Here is a 15226-nt window from a genome sequence, read left to right as displayed (position 1 = left end):
CCGTGTTGCCACACTCAAATATTGTTCTGCAGTCCTTTTCAATTCTCCCCCTTCAGTTGGACGGGAAAGAGAATTTTAAACTGAAATGTGGAATAGAGGAGATCGACCCTGACTGCTCTTTAGACGGCCAGATGCTGAAGACGAAACTCAAATACTTTGGCCACCTCATGAGAAGGAAGGACTCCCTGGAGACGAGCCTAATGCTAAGTGAGACATTTGTTAAGTGAACTTTGCTCCATTTTATGACCTAGTTCTTAAGTGAATCACTGCAGTTGTTAAGTCAGTTAACGCGGTTGTTAAGTGAATCTTAATGGTTTCCCCATTGACTTTGCTTGTCAGATGGTCGCAAAAGCTGATGACGTGACCCTGGGACAGTACGACGGTCATAAATGTGAGTCAGTCTGAATTTTGATCCTGTGACGTGGTGAGAAAAATGATCAGAAGTCGCTTTTTTGTTTAGTGCTTGTTGTCACTTGGAACCAGGGGTGGGCTTCAAAAATTTTAGCAATGGGTTCTCTGCCTGGTGGCTGGGTGGGTGTGGCCATGGTGGGCGTGGCTTAGTCGGCCTCCTGTGTCATGGTGGGGCGGGGTGTTTTTGTCCTCCCCGGGCTCCAAAGTCTTTCTTTGAGCCTCCGGGAGGGCAAAAATGGCTTCCCCCAGGCTCCGGAGGCCCTCTGGAAGCCAGAAACGGGCCCATTTCTGGCCTTCCTGAACTTCCAGAAGGCCAGATTTTTGCCCTCCCTGAGCCTCCGCGCTCAGCCTGCACTTACCTGCATCCAAAACAGGCTGTGTGGGGACTCCTGGGAGGGAGAGGGTGGACAGGGCCAGCCGAGAGTGGGATTTGGGGGTTCTCCGAACTGCACAGAACCTTAGTTAGGGACTCACCTGAACCCCTGCGAACACCCAGGACACCCCTGCTTCAAACGGCCATTAAATAAACTATTGTAAGTCGAGGAATACCTGTATTATGTAAAGCAAGGAAGTTAACACTTTTCAACCATACATTGGTCCCTCTTCATAACCTCACCTTTCTCTCTCTAATTCAGTTAATGGGAAGGAGGAATGCTGGCATGGTCCCCTATTTGGGTAGCTCACTGAAGAGGAACATATCTTCTGATTTCTTATTTTCTCTGGCCGAATATCAACTTGACTGACTTTGTCAAATTGTTCTGACCAAAGCTTCCTGAGACAGGAACAAACATACGCTAGTCAGGGGTGGGATTCAAAATTTTTAACAACCAGTTCTGTGGGCATGGCTTAGGTGGTGGGTGTGGCTTGGTGGTCATGTGACTGGGTGGACGTGGCTTGGTGGTCCTGTTATTGGCTGGGCGTGGCCAACTCAATATCACTCACATCGAGGCACGCATCTCCTTGCCTGGCCTCTCATGACTGTAGGGATGCTGCAACAGTCGTAAGTGTGAAAAATGGTCATAAGTCACTTTTTTCAGTGCTATTGTAACTTTGAATGGTCACTCCACACAAGCAAAGTACCAGTAAAGGAGGGGGGGAAAATTCTAGAGAAGTTCCAGAGACAGGAAGTCTAGTTCTGCCAAGAATGTAATAAGGGTTAACTGGCAGTTTCTGTAAGCAACACCAGAATGTTTCCTTCCTGCCTTCCTTACAGGATTAGGCCAGTAATCTCTTCTAACAACCGGTTCTCCGAACTGCTTAGAATGTTAACAACCGGTTCTAGCGAATAGGTGCAAACTGGTAGAATCCCACCTCTGATGCTAGACCCACAAACCTTTTGTTTTATTTCAATGGCTGTGAATTATATTTATTCACAGCCCATAATGAGTCCCAAACAGTTGGTGAATAGTCCAACAGAAGTCTGCCAGAATCTTTCAAGATAAGGCTGATAAGCACACACCTTTATCTCCCTTGAGATGCTGCCAATGACTAAATTACCAAGGCCAAAAGGAGCACAAAGTCGACACGGAGCTTCAGATTTTAAACCGACCAGAATGAACAAAGTTGCTTTCTGAAAAGGTTCACGTCCCTTTGCTCCTCCTTTATGTGAGGGGCCAATCATCTCCAAGCCTTATTCCCAAGTCGCCCCTTTTGTCTTAACTGTTCTTGCCTTCTGGCAGCTCTGCGCAAGCGTGCACTGAGAACCAGCTGCCCCTGTTCCTCTGCCTCGCTGATGTCAGATTCTGGAGGTTCCAGAGTCAGCACACAATTCTCAGATGGCCCTGGCCCCATCTCTGTGTCGGACGCAGATCCCTCATCCGAGCCCTCCCCAAACTCCAGGATTGGCCCATGTTCCTCCCCACTGTCCAACTCTGCTGCCAGCTCTGCAAGCCACGGACCACAACAGCTATTTAAAAATAAATGAACACCATAAAACAATAAGGGCCACCTCGCCTTTGCTTACTTGCTCTCTCCAGATGCTGGCCCCATGCCATGAAAATAATGTTCTGTTGGAAATCTAGGTGGGATGTTTTAATGCTCTGCCCCATCACCTAATTCCACAGATGGAAACCTGACGTCAAAAAAGGGGCTAAGGTTGTGATTGATCCTGACTCTGATTAAATCCAATCTTCCTGTCCTTCTAAGGCATTTAGGTCTTCTTTGGGCTTAATAGCTGGGGAACAAAGAGGACTGGCAAATTAATGATTCCCGTTTTCGTAGGTGGCGTCGGAATGGCAGCCACATTCTATGATCCTAGAATAGCCCACTCGGTGGCAGCAAAACACTTCCTACCATCTCTGCTATGCAAGATTGGACTCTGAAATGCTGCTAGACAGTGCCCTCGTGAGGCCGTCGTAAGCATTGTGTATCTCCGTTCAGTGAAGGCTAGCTGAACTGAAAACAGAGGAACTGAAAACAGAGCAGTGACAAAATACAGGAATTCTAAATATTAGAATTAACACAAATTACATAAATTGGAAATAATACGAATACACAACAGGGAGTCTTCATCTTCCAACCGTTCATTTAGGAACGTTGGAAGTTATAACGGCATTGAAAAAAAGGAACTTATGACCGTTTTGCACACTTATGAACCATTGCAGCATCCCCATGGTCACGTGGTCAAAATTCAGATGCTTGGCAACTGACTCTTAATTCATGGTGATTATATGGTCACTTTTTGCAACCTTCTAACAAGTGACATCACTGGGGAAGCCAGATTCACTTAACAATCGTTTTACCAACTGGGCAACTGCAGTGGTTCACTTAAGAACTGCGGCAAGAAAGTCGTAAAATGAGCAAAACTCACTTGACCAACTTCTCACTTAGCAACAGAAATTTGGGATTCTATTCTATTCTATTCTATTCTATTCTATTCTATTCTATTCTAAATTAATTCTATTCCATTCCACTCCATATTCCTCTATTTTATTCTACTTCAGATGAATTCTTCAGATCCGATACCTTTTAAAAAGTGTGTGTGTGTGTGTGTGTGTGTGTGTGTGTGTGTGAAAATAAACATGATAGAGCATTTAAATCAACGTTTGGCTCTTTTACGAGCTGAAGGCCGACCTGTTAGTTGGGACATGCAGTTCGTTTCACTTTGATCATGGTCAGCACCACAGCAATTGATGTATCTTTCCTTATTTATGTTTTTAAAAGCTATTTGGAAAAGCATGTTTGTAATGATTCCAAACTTTCTCAACTTTTGAACCTGTTCTGACTTTTTGCAAAAAAAAAAAAAAAAGAAGGAGGGGGCAACAAATGCCCAAGAGACATTTATCTGTACCTGTTTTCAAATCTGTATTTTCTTTTGTGCTTGTTCTTAACCCAAGACTTGGAAGGCACTTACAGAATCCATTCCATTCTTTTCCTCTGAGAGCTTTTCTTCTATATGATTTCTGATGATAGTGGTTTTTCTTTCTTTTTTGGATCTTAGTTGTATTAAATTGCCTTTTTAAAAAAAAACTATGGCTTGCTCTAAATCAGGGGTGTCAAACTTGATTTCTTTCAGATTTCGTTCTGGAATAAGTATCTATAGCCATGATGGTGAACTATGGCATGCGTGCCCAAAGTGGCATGCAAAAAACTAGGTCACCCAGCATGTGCGACCTTGCCTGTTTGTCTTTTGGGTTTCTGGCGTGCATGCAGACATGACGATCAGCTATCCTTCACGTGCACGGCAGTGCCAAAAACTGGTGTGCGTATGTGCACAAGCTAATTGTCAGGTGTGCATGCGTGCCAGAACCTGGAAGTTTGGCTTTTCTGGAGCGTGGCCCCAACGAGCGTGCACGCAATGTTTCTGCACCACCATTTTGGGACTTGGTGCCAAAAAGGTTCACCATCACTGATCTATAGCTTCTCACTCAAACTGTCTACATCCCTTGACTTCCTCAAAAATTGCATGGTTGTGAGTTCTTATGCACAAACGGGCACCCAGTTGGATTCATAAATGGATGCATGAATTGTGGATGACCGATTCAGGAAGGCAACTCAACAGTTGTAACTTTGGATGAGTATCCAATCCAATGAGAGATGGAGAACCTTGCTAAAGATTTCTCAGTGAGGTTCTCCTCCGTTGGGATTTACTTTAAACCTTCAGGCCATTTTCTCCATGCTACACTTTCAAAGAGCCATAAAATCATATCTTTTGGGGCACACAATGGTGTCGCATGATGTCCCCCCCCAAGCTGTGGTGCATCAGACGGATTTCACTGATTTTTGTTTTTAACCTTCTGATGTGATCATTGGAAAACTGTGTCCAATTCTGGCCATCACGATACAAAAAAAAAGATGTTGAGATCCTAGAAAAAGGGCCAGAGTAGAGCAGCAAAGATGACAAGGGGTCTGGAAGCTAAATGCATGATGAACAATTGAGGGGACTCGGTTATGTCTATTCAAACAAAGAAAAGGACGAGGGATGATATGATAGCAGTCTTCCAGTACTTGAGGGGCTGTCACAGAGAAGGAGTCGAACTATTTTCCAAAGCACCTGAGGACAGAACAAGAAGTAACAGATGAAAGATCATTAAAAAGAGATCCAACCTACAACCATAGTCCTAGGCTGCATTAAGAGAGCTAGAATCAGGATAGTTAAGGCCACATTATGTCTTGGTTAAGACCACACTTGGAATAATTGCATCCAATTTTGGTCACCACGCTATAAAAAAAGACATTGAGACTAGAAGAGTGCAGAGAAGAACAATGAAGATTATTAGGTGACTAGAAGCTGAAATGTACGAAGAATGGTTGCAGGAATTGGCTATGTCTAGCTTCATGAAAAGGACTATGAGCGACATAATAGCAGTATTCCAATCTCTAAAGGGTTGCCACAAAAAAAGAGATAGTCAAGCTATTCTCCAAAGCACCTAAAGGCAGGACAAGAAGCAATGGATGGAAACTAATCAAGGAGAGAAGCAACCTAGAACTAAGGAGAAATTTCCTGACGGTGAGAAAATTTAATCAGTGGAACTACTTGCCTCCAGAAGTTATGGGTTCTCCAACACTGGAGGTTTTTAAAAACAGAATAGTCAGCTATTTGTCTGAAATGGCATAGGGTTTCCTGTTTGAGCAGAGGGCTGGACTAGAAGACCTCCAAGGTCCCTTTCAGCCTGTTATTCTATGTTCTATTGCAAGTGGCTCAGATTCTTCAGAAATCAAGTGGCAAAAGAATTGCAGAATAAAATTAAACGTCCCTTGTAGGACATCCAAGTGGTGTTACCCCAGTAAGCAAATGACTGCCAGACAGACTGGAGGTGGTATGTTGGGATTTTAAAATTTATTCCAACATGCTATTTTTTAAAAAATAGGCTCAGACTGATTAGACAGCCCAAACTGTAGTAAAGGCAATATACGTGTAAAAACTTCTTTCATTCACAGTACAGGTGTCATTTACAATTAAGGGTCACAAACATCGAATGCTGAGTAATTTCTCTCTTTTTTTAAACATTATATTCTGTGCTTTTTACCTGCATTTTTTTTTTGCACTCTTATTACCATACAGACATTGCAAGATGCAAATGTAGAAACTGAAATTAAAAATTACAGGCAAAACTACCAAATTACACTGCACTCTGAGTCTGTACATATTTACAGTACCTTTTTGGAATGTATTGCCATTTTTAAGAACATATAGAAACTTTCTAAAGACTATTCCACTTACAGAATACATACACCTTTTAGAAAAAAAGGCAAATATTTATCTTACATGAAACCATGTATATTAAATTTGCGTACACGTCATCAATATTATTAATATTTTACATTACATTTACTAAAGTGAGCGTAAGTGCCGTAATATTCAAGACTGAAAACTTATTTTATGTCATCGTTAGGACCCAAATTTGGTATTTTCTAAAAAAATATTTTACCTTTTAATTCACAAATACTGTGCAATAACAGGACATAACAAAAAGAAAAATGTTATTAAGGAATACACACAAAAATCAAGTTTGGGGAAATTAAAAAGGAGGGAAAAGTATTGAAACAGACAAGAGTCGAAGGGCTAGATCACAATGCTTCACATTTAGCTCAGAAATGGTGTAACAGCTCCAAAACACTATATATTTAGTGCCTCTTAAAAATCAGTCGCCATGACTTGGCAATGGTTTTTTTTTTTTTTTTTAATAAAATGTGACTTAGAGACTCGGTGCTAGAAGATAGAACTTTCTGCTAAGAAATAGTGAATGAGTTAAATATAATTGCTCTGTTTAAACTGAACGTAAATCTACCTTCAGTAAGTATGAGGCTCAATGTTCCAGTTCTCCTCCAATTCAGTTGTAAATAATTTATTGCTTTAAGCCCGCTGCAGTTTTTCATGCTCTCCAAATCTGTCAAAAATTATGGTTGGTTTTTTTAACTTAGGCTATATACTCAAAATGAAGCCAACATGAAACCAGGGTGTGTGAAGGTTTGTTTCAGCAAAACTTAAGTTGAGCTTAAACATAGGAGAAGGCCTGGGTGCAATATGAAACGCTGGCTAATCTAAAGAGAGACATTTTGGAACTCCTTCTTACGACCACATTGGAAGAGAGCCAGGATAGGGCACACAAGCCCATGATTCACTGACTGGGCTCACCCATGACTCCAAGTGCCATGATTTACAAAACTACAATAAGGAAAACTCAAAGGAGAGGCCCGGTGGCCTAGAGGCGGAGCTCTCGCCTGGCAATCAGGAGGCTGTGAGTTTGATCCTTAGGTAGAGACAGATATTTCTCTCTCTGGGCACAATGAGAATGTATCTGCTGAACAAACCTCCACATTGGTGACAGGAAGGGCATCTGGCCATTAAACCCTCTGCTAGCTCCATTCGGTTGCCAAGACTCCACCCCGCAAGGGATTATGGGGTCGTCAAGAGGATGAAGAAGGAAAATTCGAAACAAGTCATCTTACGGTTCAGCATGACACATGGAAACTGCTACTCATGTTTTATTCTTCCCCGGCCAAACAACCTTTCATTTAGTGACTATTTGAGGTTAAAATGGCACTGAAAACCGTTTTTCACATTTACGACCATCGCAGCATCCCCACGATGTGATGCTGGGCAATTGGCTCATATTTATGACAGTTGCAGTGTCCTAGGGTCATGTGATCCTCCTTTTGCGACCTTCTGACAAACAAGGTCAATGGGGAAGCCAGATTCACCTAACAACTGTGCCACTAACTTAACAACTGCAGTGATTCACTTAACAAATGGGGCAAGAAAGGTTGTGAAGCGAGCCAAAACTCACTTGATAACTGCCACTTCGCTTAGGAAAATCTAGGCTCATTTGTGGTCATAAGTCATGGCCTACCTTATGAAGACAAGCAGAGATAGTCCAGGTAGTTAGGGAATGGGAAGACCTTAGTAACAGGTTGCTAAAAGCAAAGGTGATGGTAATTCAGAGGATTTCATTCATCATGCTTTGGTCACCACTGCTGGTATGCTGAGGTTTTCTACAGGGCTCAGTCAAATATCTTCCATTTACATTTGCTGTGAAACTGCATTAATTCTGATTTCTACAACTATATCATGGGGACAATCCATAAAGGGATGACATCATCATTTGGCCACTTTTATAGGTACGGCAATAAAAGCCATCTGAGTGGTATTTTCATTGAAAGGCAATTTGAAAAAGAGACCCATGCTATCCCAAATTATTTTTCCTGTATACAAACCGTACCTCTAAATATGAAGCACTCTTACAACGAAACCTGGTTTGATATTTCATACTTCATCCAAACTAAATACATCGTATGACACACCTTTCAATTAACTCAAGAGCCCAAATTGCTTTCAAAAGAATGGTCTGTAATGGCCAGACAGTATATCAAAGGGCTTAAAGGCTGCCTTTCTGAGATGACAACTCTAGCAATAAATCACTTTGAAAACAAAAAGCTATCCACTCACTTTGAAGTCATCAGCAGTTTGGAGGGAGAATTCTTTGGCCTGCAGATGAATAAAAGCAGGAAGGGGTGTCCCCATAATACCAATGGACATACTCATGAGCTAGAACACAAATATCATCCCTGCGCACTAATGAAACCCACTAATCAAATATAAAGAGCTTTGCAAAGTTTTTCAAACAATTCTTTCTTTTTTCAACTGAAAGCTGGAGGGTTTTTTTTTTTGTGTGTGTGTGTGTGTGTGTGTGTGTGTGTGTGTGTGTAAAGTCAAGAAATATTCCACAGAATCTGTTCGATTGCATAAATTAGGGATGCCCCAAAAGTATCAATTCATTTCAAATTGAGAACAGGTTAAATGGCCTGACTCAACGGTGGAGAGCTGTCTTGAGCTCAAAACTGGCTTGATTGTTGAGCATCAAAAAGATTCCCTAAACTTCATTTTATCGACAAATCTTATGTATGAAATGAACAGTATTATAACTCAGATATTTACTCTGAAATAAATCTTAGGATACAAGAACTTTTTTGGGGGTGGGGAGGGTTTACCTCTAAAAAGAGGTTGTTCATAGCAATGAGATTCTGATCAATTTTCCTGGTCTTGAGAGGATAAGGGCCACCTAGCCATGCCTCCTAAATCTCCTTATAGCACCACAATGTCATGATTGACCCAGTACTTCGACTTTTAATGGGGTGATTTTAAGTGCTTCCAGTGAAGCACTTTCTTAAGGCTTTGCTAGGTCTGCCTAGAGTGCTCAGCACCATACAATTTGAGCCCTTATTGTGTTGAGTAGCTTGCCTTCAGGAAAGCTAACTCCATCTGGCCAACTGATGCACTCAGTTGGCCAACAAGAAATGCCCTAGAGACCCAGAAGGTTACATGGCTGGCAAAAGAAAGAAAGAAAAAAGGGACGGGAGCCGACTGCTCTCATTTGTTTTTCCTATATCACATTAGTTGGCCCGCGATTAAATAGCCATAGCACTTAAGACTTATATACCGCTTTAAATTGTTTTACAGCCCTCACTTTACAGCAGTTTACAGAGTCAGCCTCTTGCCCCCAACAATCCGGGTCCTCATTTTATCCATCTCAGAAGGATGGAAGGCTGAGTCAACCTTGAGCCAGTGAGGATCAAACTGCTGGCAGTTGGCAGAAATAGGCTGCAATACTGCATTCTAACCACTGCACCATCACGGATAGTATTAGGAAAATGAGAACTCCATTAGCAAACAAGTCAAGCCAAGATCTGCTTCTGTATTTACTATGGACACTCATTATGCAAAAGAAGGCTTATTAAACAAGTTAAGAGGTCACAACTTGGTTGCCTTTAGGTATTTAGGATTACAACAAGCCTTAACAGATCCCCACTATTGGCCATGCAAGCTAGAGCTCACAGGAGCTAAAGCCCAAAGCAACTGGATGATATAGACACTATGCCATGCTAAGGTCAAAGTGGGGCTGCTGGCAGGTATGCTGATAGAGATATCTGGGATCTAGGCAAACATTAAGTTCTCAATCAGGAAATGAAAAGGAGGAATTCAAGTAGAGCCTTCTAAAATGCAAGAACAGGTATCACAAAGTTACAGTGCATTGCATAGTGTGTTGGGTCTTCTGCTATTCCGTCTATGCTAGGAGCATTGTGGTCCCAATAAGACATCTCAGGACCCGCCTTCCCAAACTAAAATGCCCTCCCAAGCAGCATACCAATATATACAGTGGTAAGACCAAGCCTCCTATCGGTGGACAAAAAATTACTTCCGTCTGCAGAGCGCTGAAGGAAGGCAGGAGAGCATCAGAAGTAGAAAAATAATAATCACACCCTAATGATTAATGTTACCTCTGGGAATCCACCACAAATCATAGAATCCATTGCAAGGCAAAAGAAATGCGCCTCCCACTGCGCCTAAATGGAAAGGAGGTGGAAGCAGGGAAAAGCCAGGAAAACAGAAAAAACCCCTGAGCGTTATGGTGCATTTGATCTAGCCCCAAATGAAACCAGGCACAGTTAAAGCATGAATGGATCAGACATGAGCTTGTCCAATAATGGCTCATGTACACTTACAATACTGAAAATCATTTGGTCCATAAAGAGCTGCATGGAAAGCCAACTGGGGAAGGAGGAAGGAAAATAAACGACCCAGGAATTCAAAGCCTTGGTGGAGATGAAATACTGTTGTCCAGCAGTTGCCACACAGAGATGATGATCGAAGGATTGCTTCTTCAGTGCTGGACAGGGTTCTAGGGAATCTTCTGAAGTCAATAGAAGGTAGTGCCGTTTTCTGTTGGTTTGCTCTCTTCTAGTTAATCCAGTAGTAGATGTTTGTACCCCATGATCTGTCCCAGGAGAAAACCAAAAGAGACCCCCCCCCCCGCCCTTCAAAGTCTTGCTATAGATGCTGGATTCCAGTGCAAACACAACAGCACCCTCACCCCCCAAAGAGGCATCAGAAGGAGAAGTAAACAAAGGAAAAAAGGTTGAAGACTTCTCGTGGAGTTTTTCTGCAATTCCGGGGTTGGTTTGGTCGCTTTCATATCACAATGTCAATGTGACCATGACTCAACGCACACAAAACCAGCCGAACCAAAAAAAAGGCCTAAAACATCCTGTTTTCATAAATTCCTTCATACAATACAGAAAATGATACACCTCAAAAGATGATTTAACCCCATTCTCCGTTCGTCATCTATGCAAAACCCAACCGTCCATGGCTTTATCAAGCCAGCTTAATTCATTCAGGATTTTTCTTCCTCTTTTTCTGTTTGGGGGGAAATGAGAGAGCATGCACACAGTAAATTCAGAACACCTCAGAGAGTTCTGAACTGGTCCACTGGATAAACATTTGTGGATCTGTTTGCAAGGCTGGTGAGTAGGGAGGAAAGGAGGCTGGCTTCATTTTGCAAAGCATTTGTACAGACTCCATACAGACTCTTCAAATAAACGCCGAGCACAGGCTCTTACCAGAGTAAACACTTCTTTTGAACAGTTGCACTTTTAAAATGGTACGAACAAGGCAGAATTGCATGACACTGGCATGATTGGTATCTGGCACCAGTTGGTAAGCGGTCGGGCGGGCACCTCTTAAAACTGCTCTTTTTTAAACAAAAAATATCTGGCTAAATATTCACCACTGCATCACGTAGATGTGAAATTTGGCCCTTCTACCTCATTGGTGGGGGGGGTTGCATTGATTCAAAAAGCTGGGTGGAAAAAATAGGCAAAAACCACATTAAAAGAACTTAAAAATTTCCTGCTTTCTTTGTTTCATCCGAATATTTTTCCTGTGTAGTATGAGGATTTCAAGTAATGCTGTTTTCAGTTTTTATGGTCTCCCATCTTGCTGGTTGACCCTGCTGGTTTGAGATTACAGCTAGTCCTCGACTTACAACGATTTGTTTAGTGACCACTTGAAGTTGCAACAGCGCTGGGGAAAAGTGACTTATGGCCACTTTTCACTCTTGGGAACATTGCAGCATCCCCCACGGTCACCTGATCAAGATGCAGATGCTTGGCAATGGACTCACATTTACGATGGCGGCAGTGTCCCGGAGTCACGTGATTCCCCTTTTGCGACTTTCTGACAAGCAAAGTCAACAGGGAAGCCAGATTTACTTAACAACCGTGTCTGTCATGCCCTTGTTAGAGTCGGACTCTGAGGGAGAGGAGGAACAGCCGACAGGGAGAGGAGGTGTGGCTCTGGAGGAGGCTGGGGAAGGGCAGAAGCCGGCTGGGCAGTCAGAGGAAGAACCAGGCCCATCCCCTCTTCATCCTAGGATATGCAGGGAGGAATGGAGAAGGAAACAACTTGGCTCATGAGAGGGGAAGCGGCCATGATCCCCCTCATTGGTTGCAGCTGGGGAGACTAGTATATAAGAGACATGGTTAAAACACAGCATTGCCAGAAGCAAAGTGTGTGTTATTTTGGGCTGAAGTTATCTTGGTTGGCGTCCTTCCAACAGACTGTGCCTTGTTATCTCCTTGAGGTTGGTAATCCTGGTCCATTGTGGAAATTCCTTCGTTGTAGTTTGTTTTAGTTTTTTATTTCATCTCTATCTGCTCATTAAGTTCGGACTGTATTGCTTTCTTTTGAAGACTATTTTTGAATACGTTTTATCTCCAACTGAGAATTATTGAACAGTGGGGCCAAGTTGGAGGCATTCAAGAACATTTATTTACGTTTTGGATTTTGTTACGTTTGTGTTACACTCCGGGTCATCACCGTGTCACTCACTTGACAGCTGCAGTGATTCACTTAACAGCAGCAGCAAGAAAGGTCGTAAAATGGAACAAGGCTCATTTGATGAACGTGTGTCGCTGAGCACAGAAACTTTGGGCTCAATTCGTGGTTGTAAGTCGAGGACTATCTGCACACAGGTCGAAATCCAACCTCTTTGGAGGGCCTCCAGTTAAGCAACATCGTCTTTTAGAGGGAGACGATCTAATTGGGACAAACATATTGTGCAATCAGGAACAGAACTCTAGCAGGGACAGACGGAAGCACAAGCATGCACTTAACCTGGACTGGTGAGAAGTCCCATTGCTAATGGCTTGCACCATTGCTGAAGTCCTGGTTCAACACCCATCGTGGGTCTCTTTGTGCAGTAGAAGCTCCGATGGAATCTGTTGTAAGTTGGAAACTAAAGATTTCTTTGTTCTCTGCACTAGTTTTCAAAAACGAAAATGGGTCCCATCCGGAAGTTATTAATTATTATTATTATTACTGTTATTTTTGGTATAAGAAACTTGGGGAAATATTTTATAAAAAGGAGAGACCTATTTCCAAATCTGAGGTTAGGTCTCTCATGCGTGAGAGCACATTTGTCGAACACCGAGAGATCTCGAGAGCAGAAGAAGAAGAAAACAAAAGCACACACACACACAAAAAAAAAGGATTCTCGACTAAGTCTCAGCCAACGTTTACCAGCCAACTTTCATGGCTGGGTGTAAAAACCAAAAAAGCACCCTTTATAAGGATTGTGTGCACATGGATTTAAGCAGCAGCAGCAGCAACAACATGGAATGTCAGCATTAAAGCAAGAATGGCTGCCAGATAAGAACAGATCCACACCATTCTCAGAACATTTGTTTTTTTTTACATTCAATATATTTCTATTTCCTTCCAATTTATTTTATTTTCTTAAAAAGGGGGCAAACCCTTCATATGTCTTGTGTGTCTCTTTTTTTTTTCTAAAAAAAAAGTGCTTTTGTGGGTTGTACTTAGGGGAGGCACCTGCTGAGATCGCCAAACTCCCACCCATCCACCCCCAATTTTTAGGGCAGGCAGGCAGAATTATTTTCACTGCCATGAATACCTTCCCAAAGTAAGTGCTAATTTCATCAACAATTCAAGGGTAAACACTTCTTCCCCTCCCTCCCCGAATCAGAACAGTCACAGCTGTCCTTAAAGCACATTTACAGGCAACCAGAATAATGCAAATAATAATAATAATAATAATAAAAAAGAACCATTATAAAATAACAAGCACTTCACCACATATTAAATAAAGCATGTAATAAATAGGGGTGGTGGGTTATAACTTCTGTACAGGGGAGCAGATCTTTTTTTTTTTCTTTTTCTTTAAACAGTATCTCTGAAGAGGCATCCATTTTCCTAGAAGTTTTCAGTGCATCCTTTGGAAAAAAAACAAAAATTCTCGATTCTTTCCTGTCTGCATTTTATCAGCGCCTGTTGGAACAGACTTGGTTAATGGCGATGGAGGGGCATGGGTGGATAGGCTCCTTTTCAAGAGTAGTAAAAACACTTGTAAGCTTCAGTTTGTGTGTGTGTGTGTGTGTGTGTGCGTGTGTGCGTGTCAAGCAACCACAACAAAAAGGGCGGCATTGATAAAGGCACAAGTAAATGTAAAAGTAAAACGGAGGGGAGGGAGAGGGTATGATTTTTGCTTTTTCCTACACCAGAGACTTTCCTTTAGCAACGATTATGCTAAAACCAATAGCACTGACCAAGGTCTGTTGTTTAACATCTGACAAGTTGTTGACAGGACGCAGCAAGGACTTAAGTCTTTCCTGTACTGCTCTCCACTCGGCTTCGAGCTAAACCAAAGCCTGCAGCATGTTCCAAGGATGGACTTTTTCTCCTACAGGCCCCTGCTTGCGGGGCCGGCTCTCCTGACAGGTTCCTTCTCCTGGGGGAGAGCTGGGGAGAGGACTGGCTGGATGAATGTTCCAACAAGCAGCCCATGCTGCTGCTTCGGTCTAGTGACTGCGTGGGGAGGCTTGAAATAAAAGCACAGGTGGATTTGAAAGTAGTGCACGAGCTGCCGCCGTATTTCTTCCCCTTCTTGGTGAAGGGTCCTTCTTCCCCAAGAGCCAAAGGCTTTGGAGAACACTCCCCCTTTGAGCAAGAACTCATCGGGGTGGCCGAACAGCTCTCCTGCTCTCCTGAACTACACGTTTTTACCCTGTATCCCTCCTCCTTGGATCGCGTTTGCTGAAGCTCGCTAGTCCTTGCTTTCCCTTCCACGCAGATGCCGCTTCGAAGTGGCGACGTGGCCGACGAAGAAGGAGCTTCGTGTCTGTTTGGAATTTCTTTGCCCCTGGCTTTCCTTGGGCTGAATCCGGGAGCGCTACCGCCGAGTTCAAAGTAGCTGGCCTGCAGGGACATCACCGATCCGTGCCCCAAGCTGGGATGGGTGCTGGGTCTCGCCTGGACCATTTGGATGCCCCCAATGGGGATCATCGGGCAAGGGCTCCTGGGTAATTGCTGGGAGTGCAAAGGGAGATGACTGAAAATATGGTCTTCCACTCGACCTGGAGCACGAATGGGTACTTGGTGGAGCGACTGCAAAGGTCTGAAATAGAGATGTGGAATGATCCCGGGTGAAACTGTTGGGTTCCTGGACTCTGTCTTCTGCAATGACAAGAGGCATACAGAAAGTCAACTCTTAAGGTGGGACCATACAGGTGTGGACACAAA

At 43.0% G+C, this 15226-nt stretch overlaps 1 protein-coding gene across 3 annotated transcripts in view; it reads right to left on the bottom strand.

Moving 5' to 3' along the window:
- Window positions 1-5670: 5670 nt before the first annotated feature.
- Window positions 5671-15226, bottom strand: part of HIVEP3 (HIVEP zinc finger 3) — a 206991-nt gene continuing 197435 nt past the window's right edge. For all 3 annotated transcript variants that reach the window (XM_026702439.2, XM_087939852.1, XM_087939850.1), the window contains exon 10: window positions 5671-15160. In XM_026702439.2, coding sequence (XP_026558224.2) covers window positions 14306-15160 — 855 coding nt within the window. In that variant the 3' untranslated portion in view covers window positions 5671-14305. The remainder of the gene's footprint in view (window positions 15161-15226) is intronic.

This window comes from Pseudonaja textilis, chromosome 10 (assembly GCF_049901715.1).
Source record: "Pseudonaja textilis isolate UNSWEBS1 chromosome 10, rPseTex1.2, whole genome shotgun sequence".
Lineage (NCBI taxonomy): Eukaryota > Metazoa > Chordata > Lepidosauria > Squamata > Elapidae > Pseudonaja > Pseudonaja textilis.
Note: the sequence above shows the minus strand (reverse complement) of the source record. Positions and strands in the feature narration are given on the sequence as shown.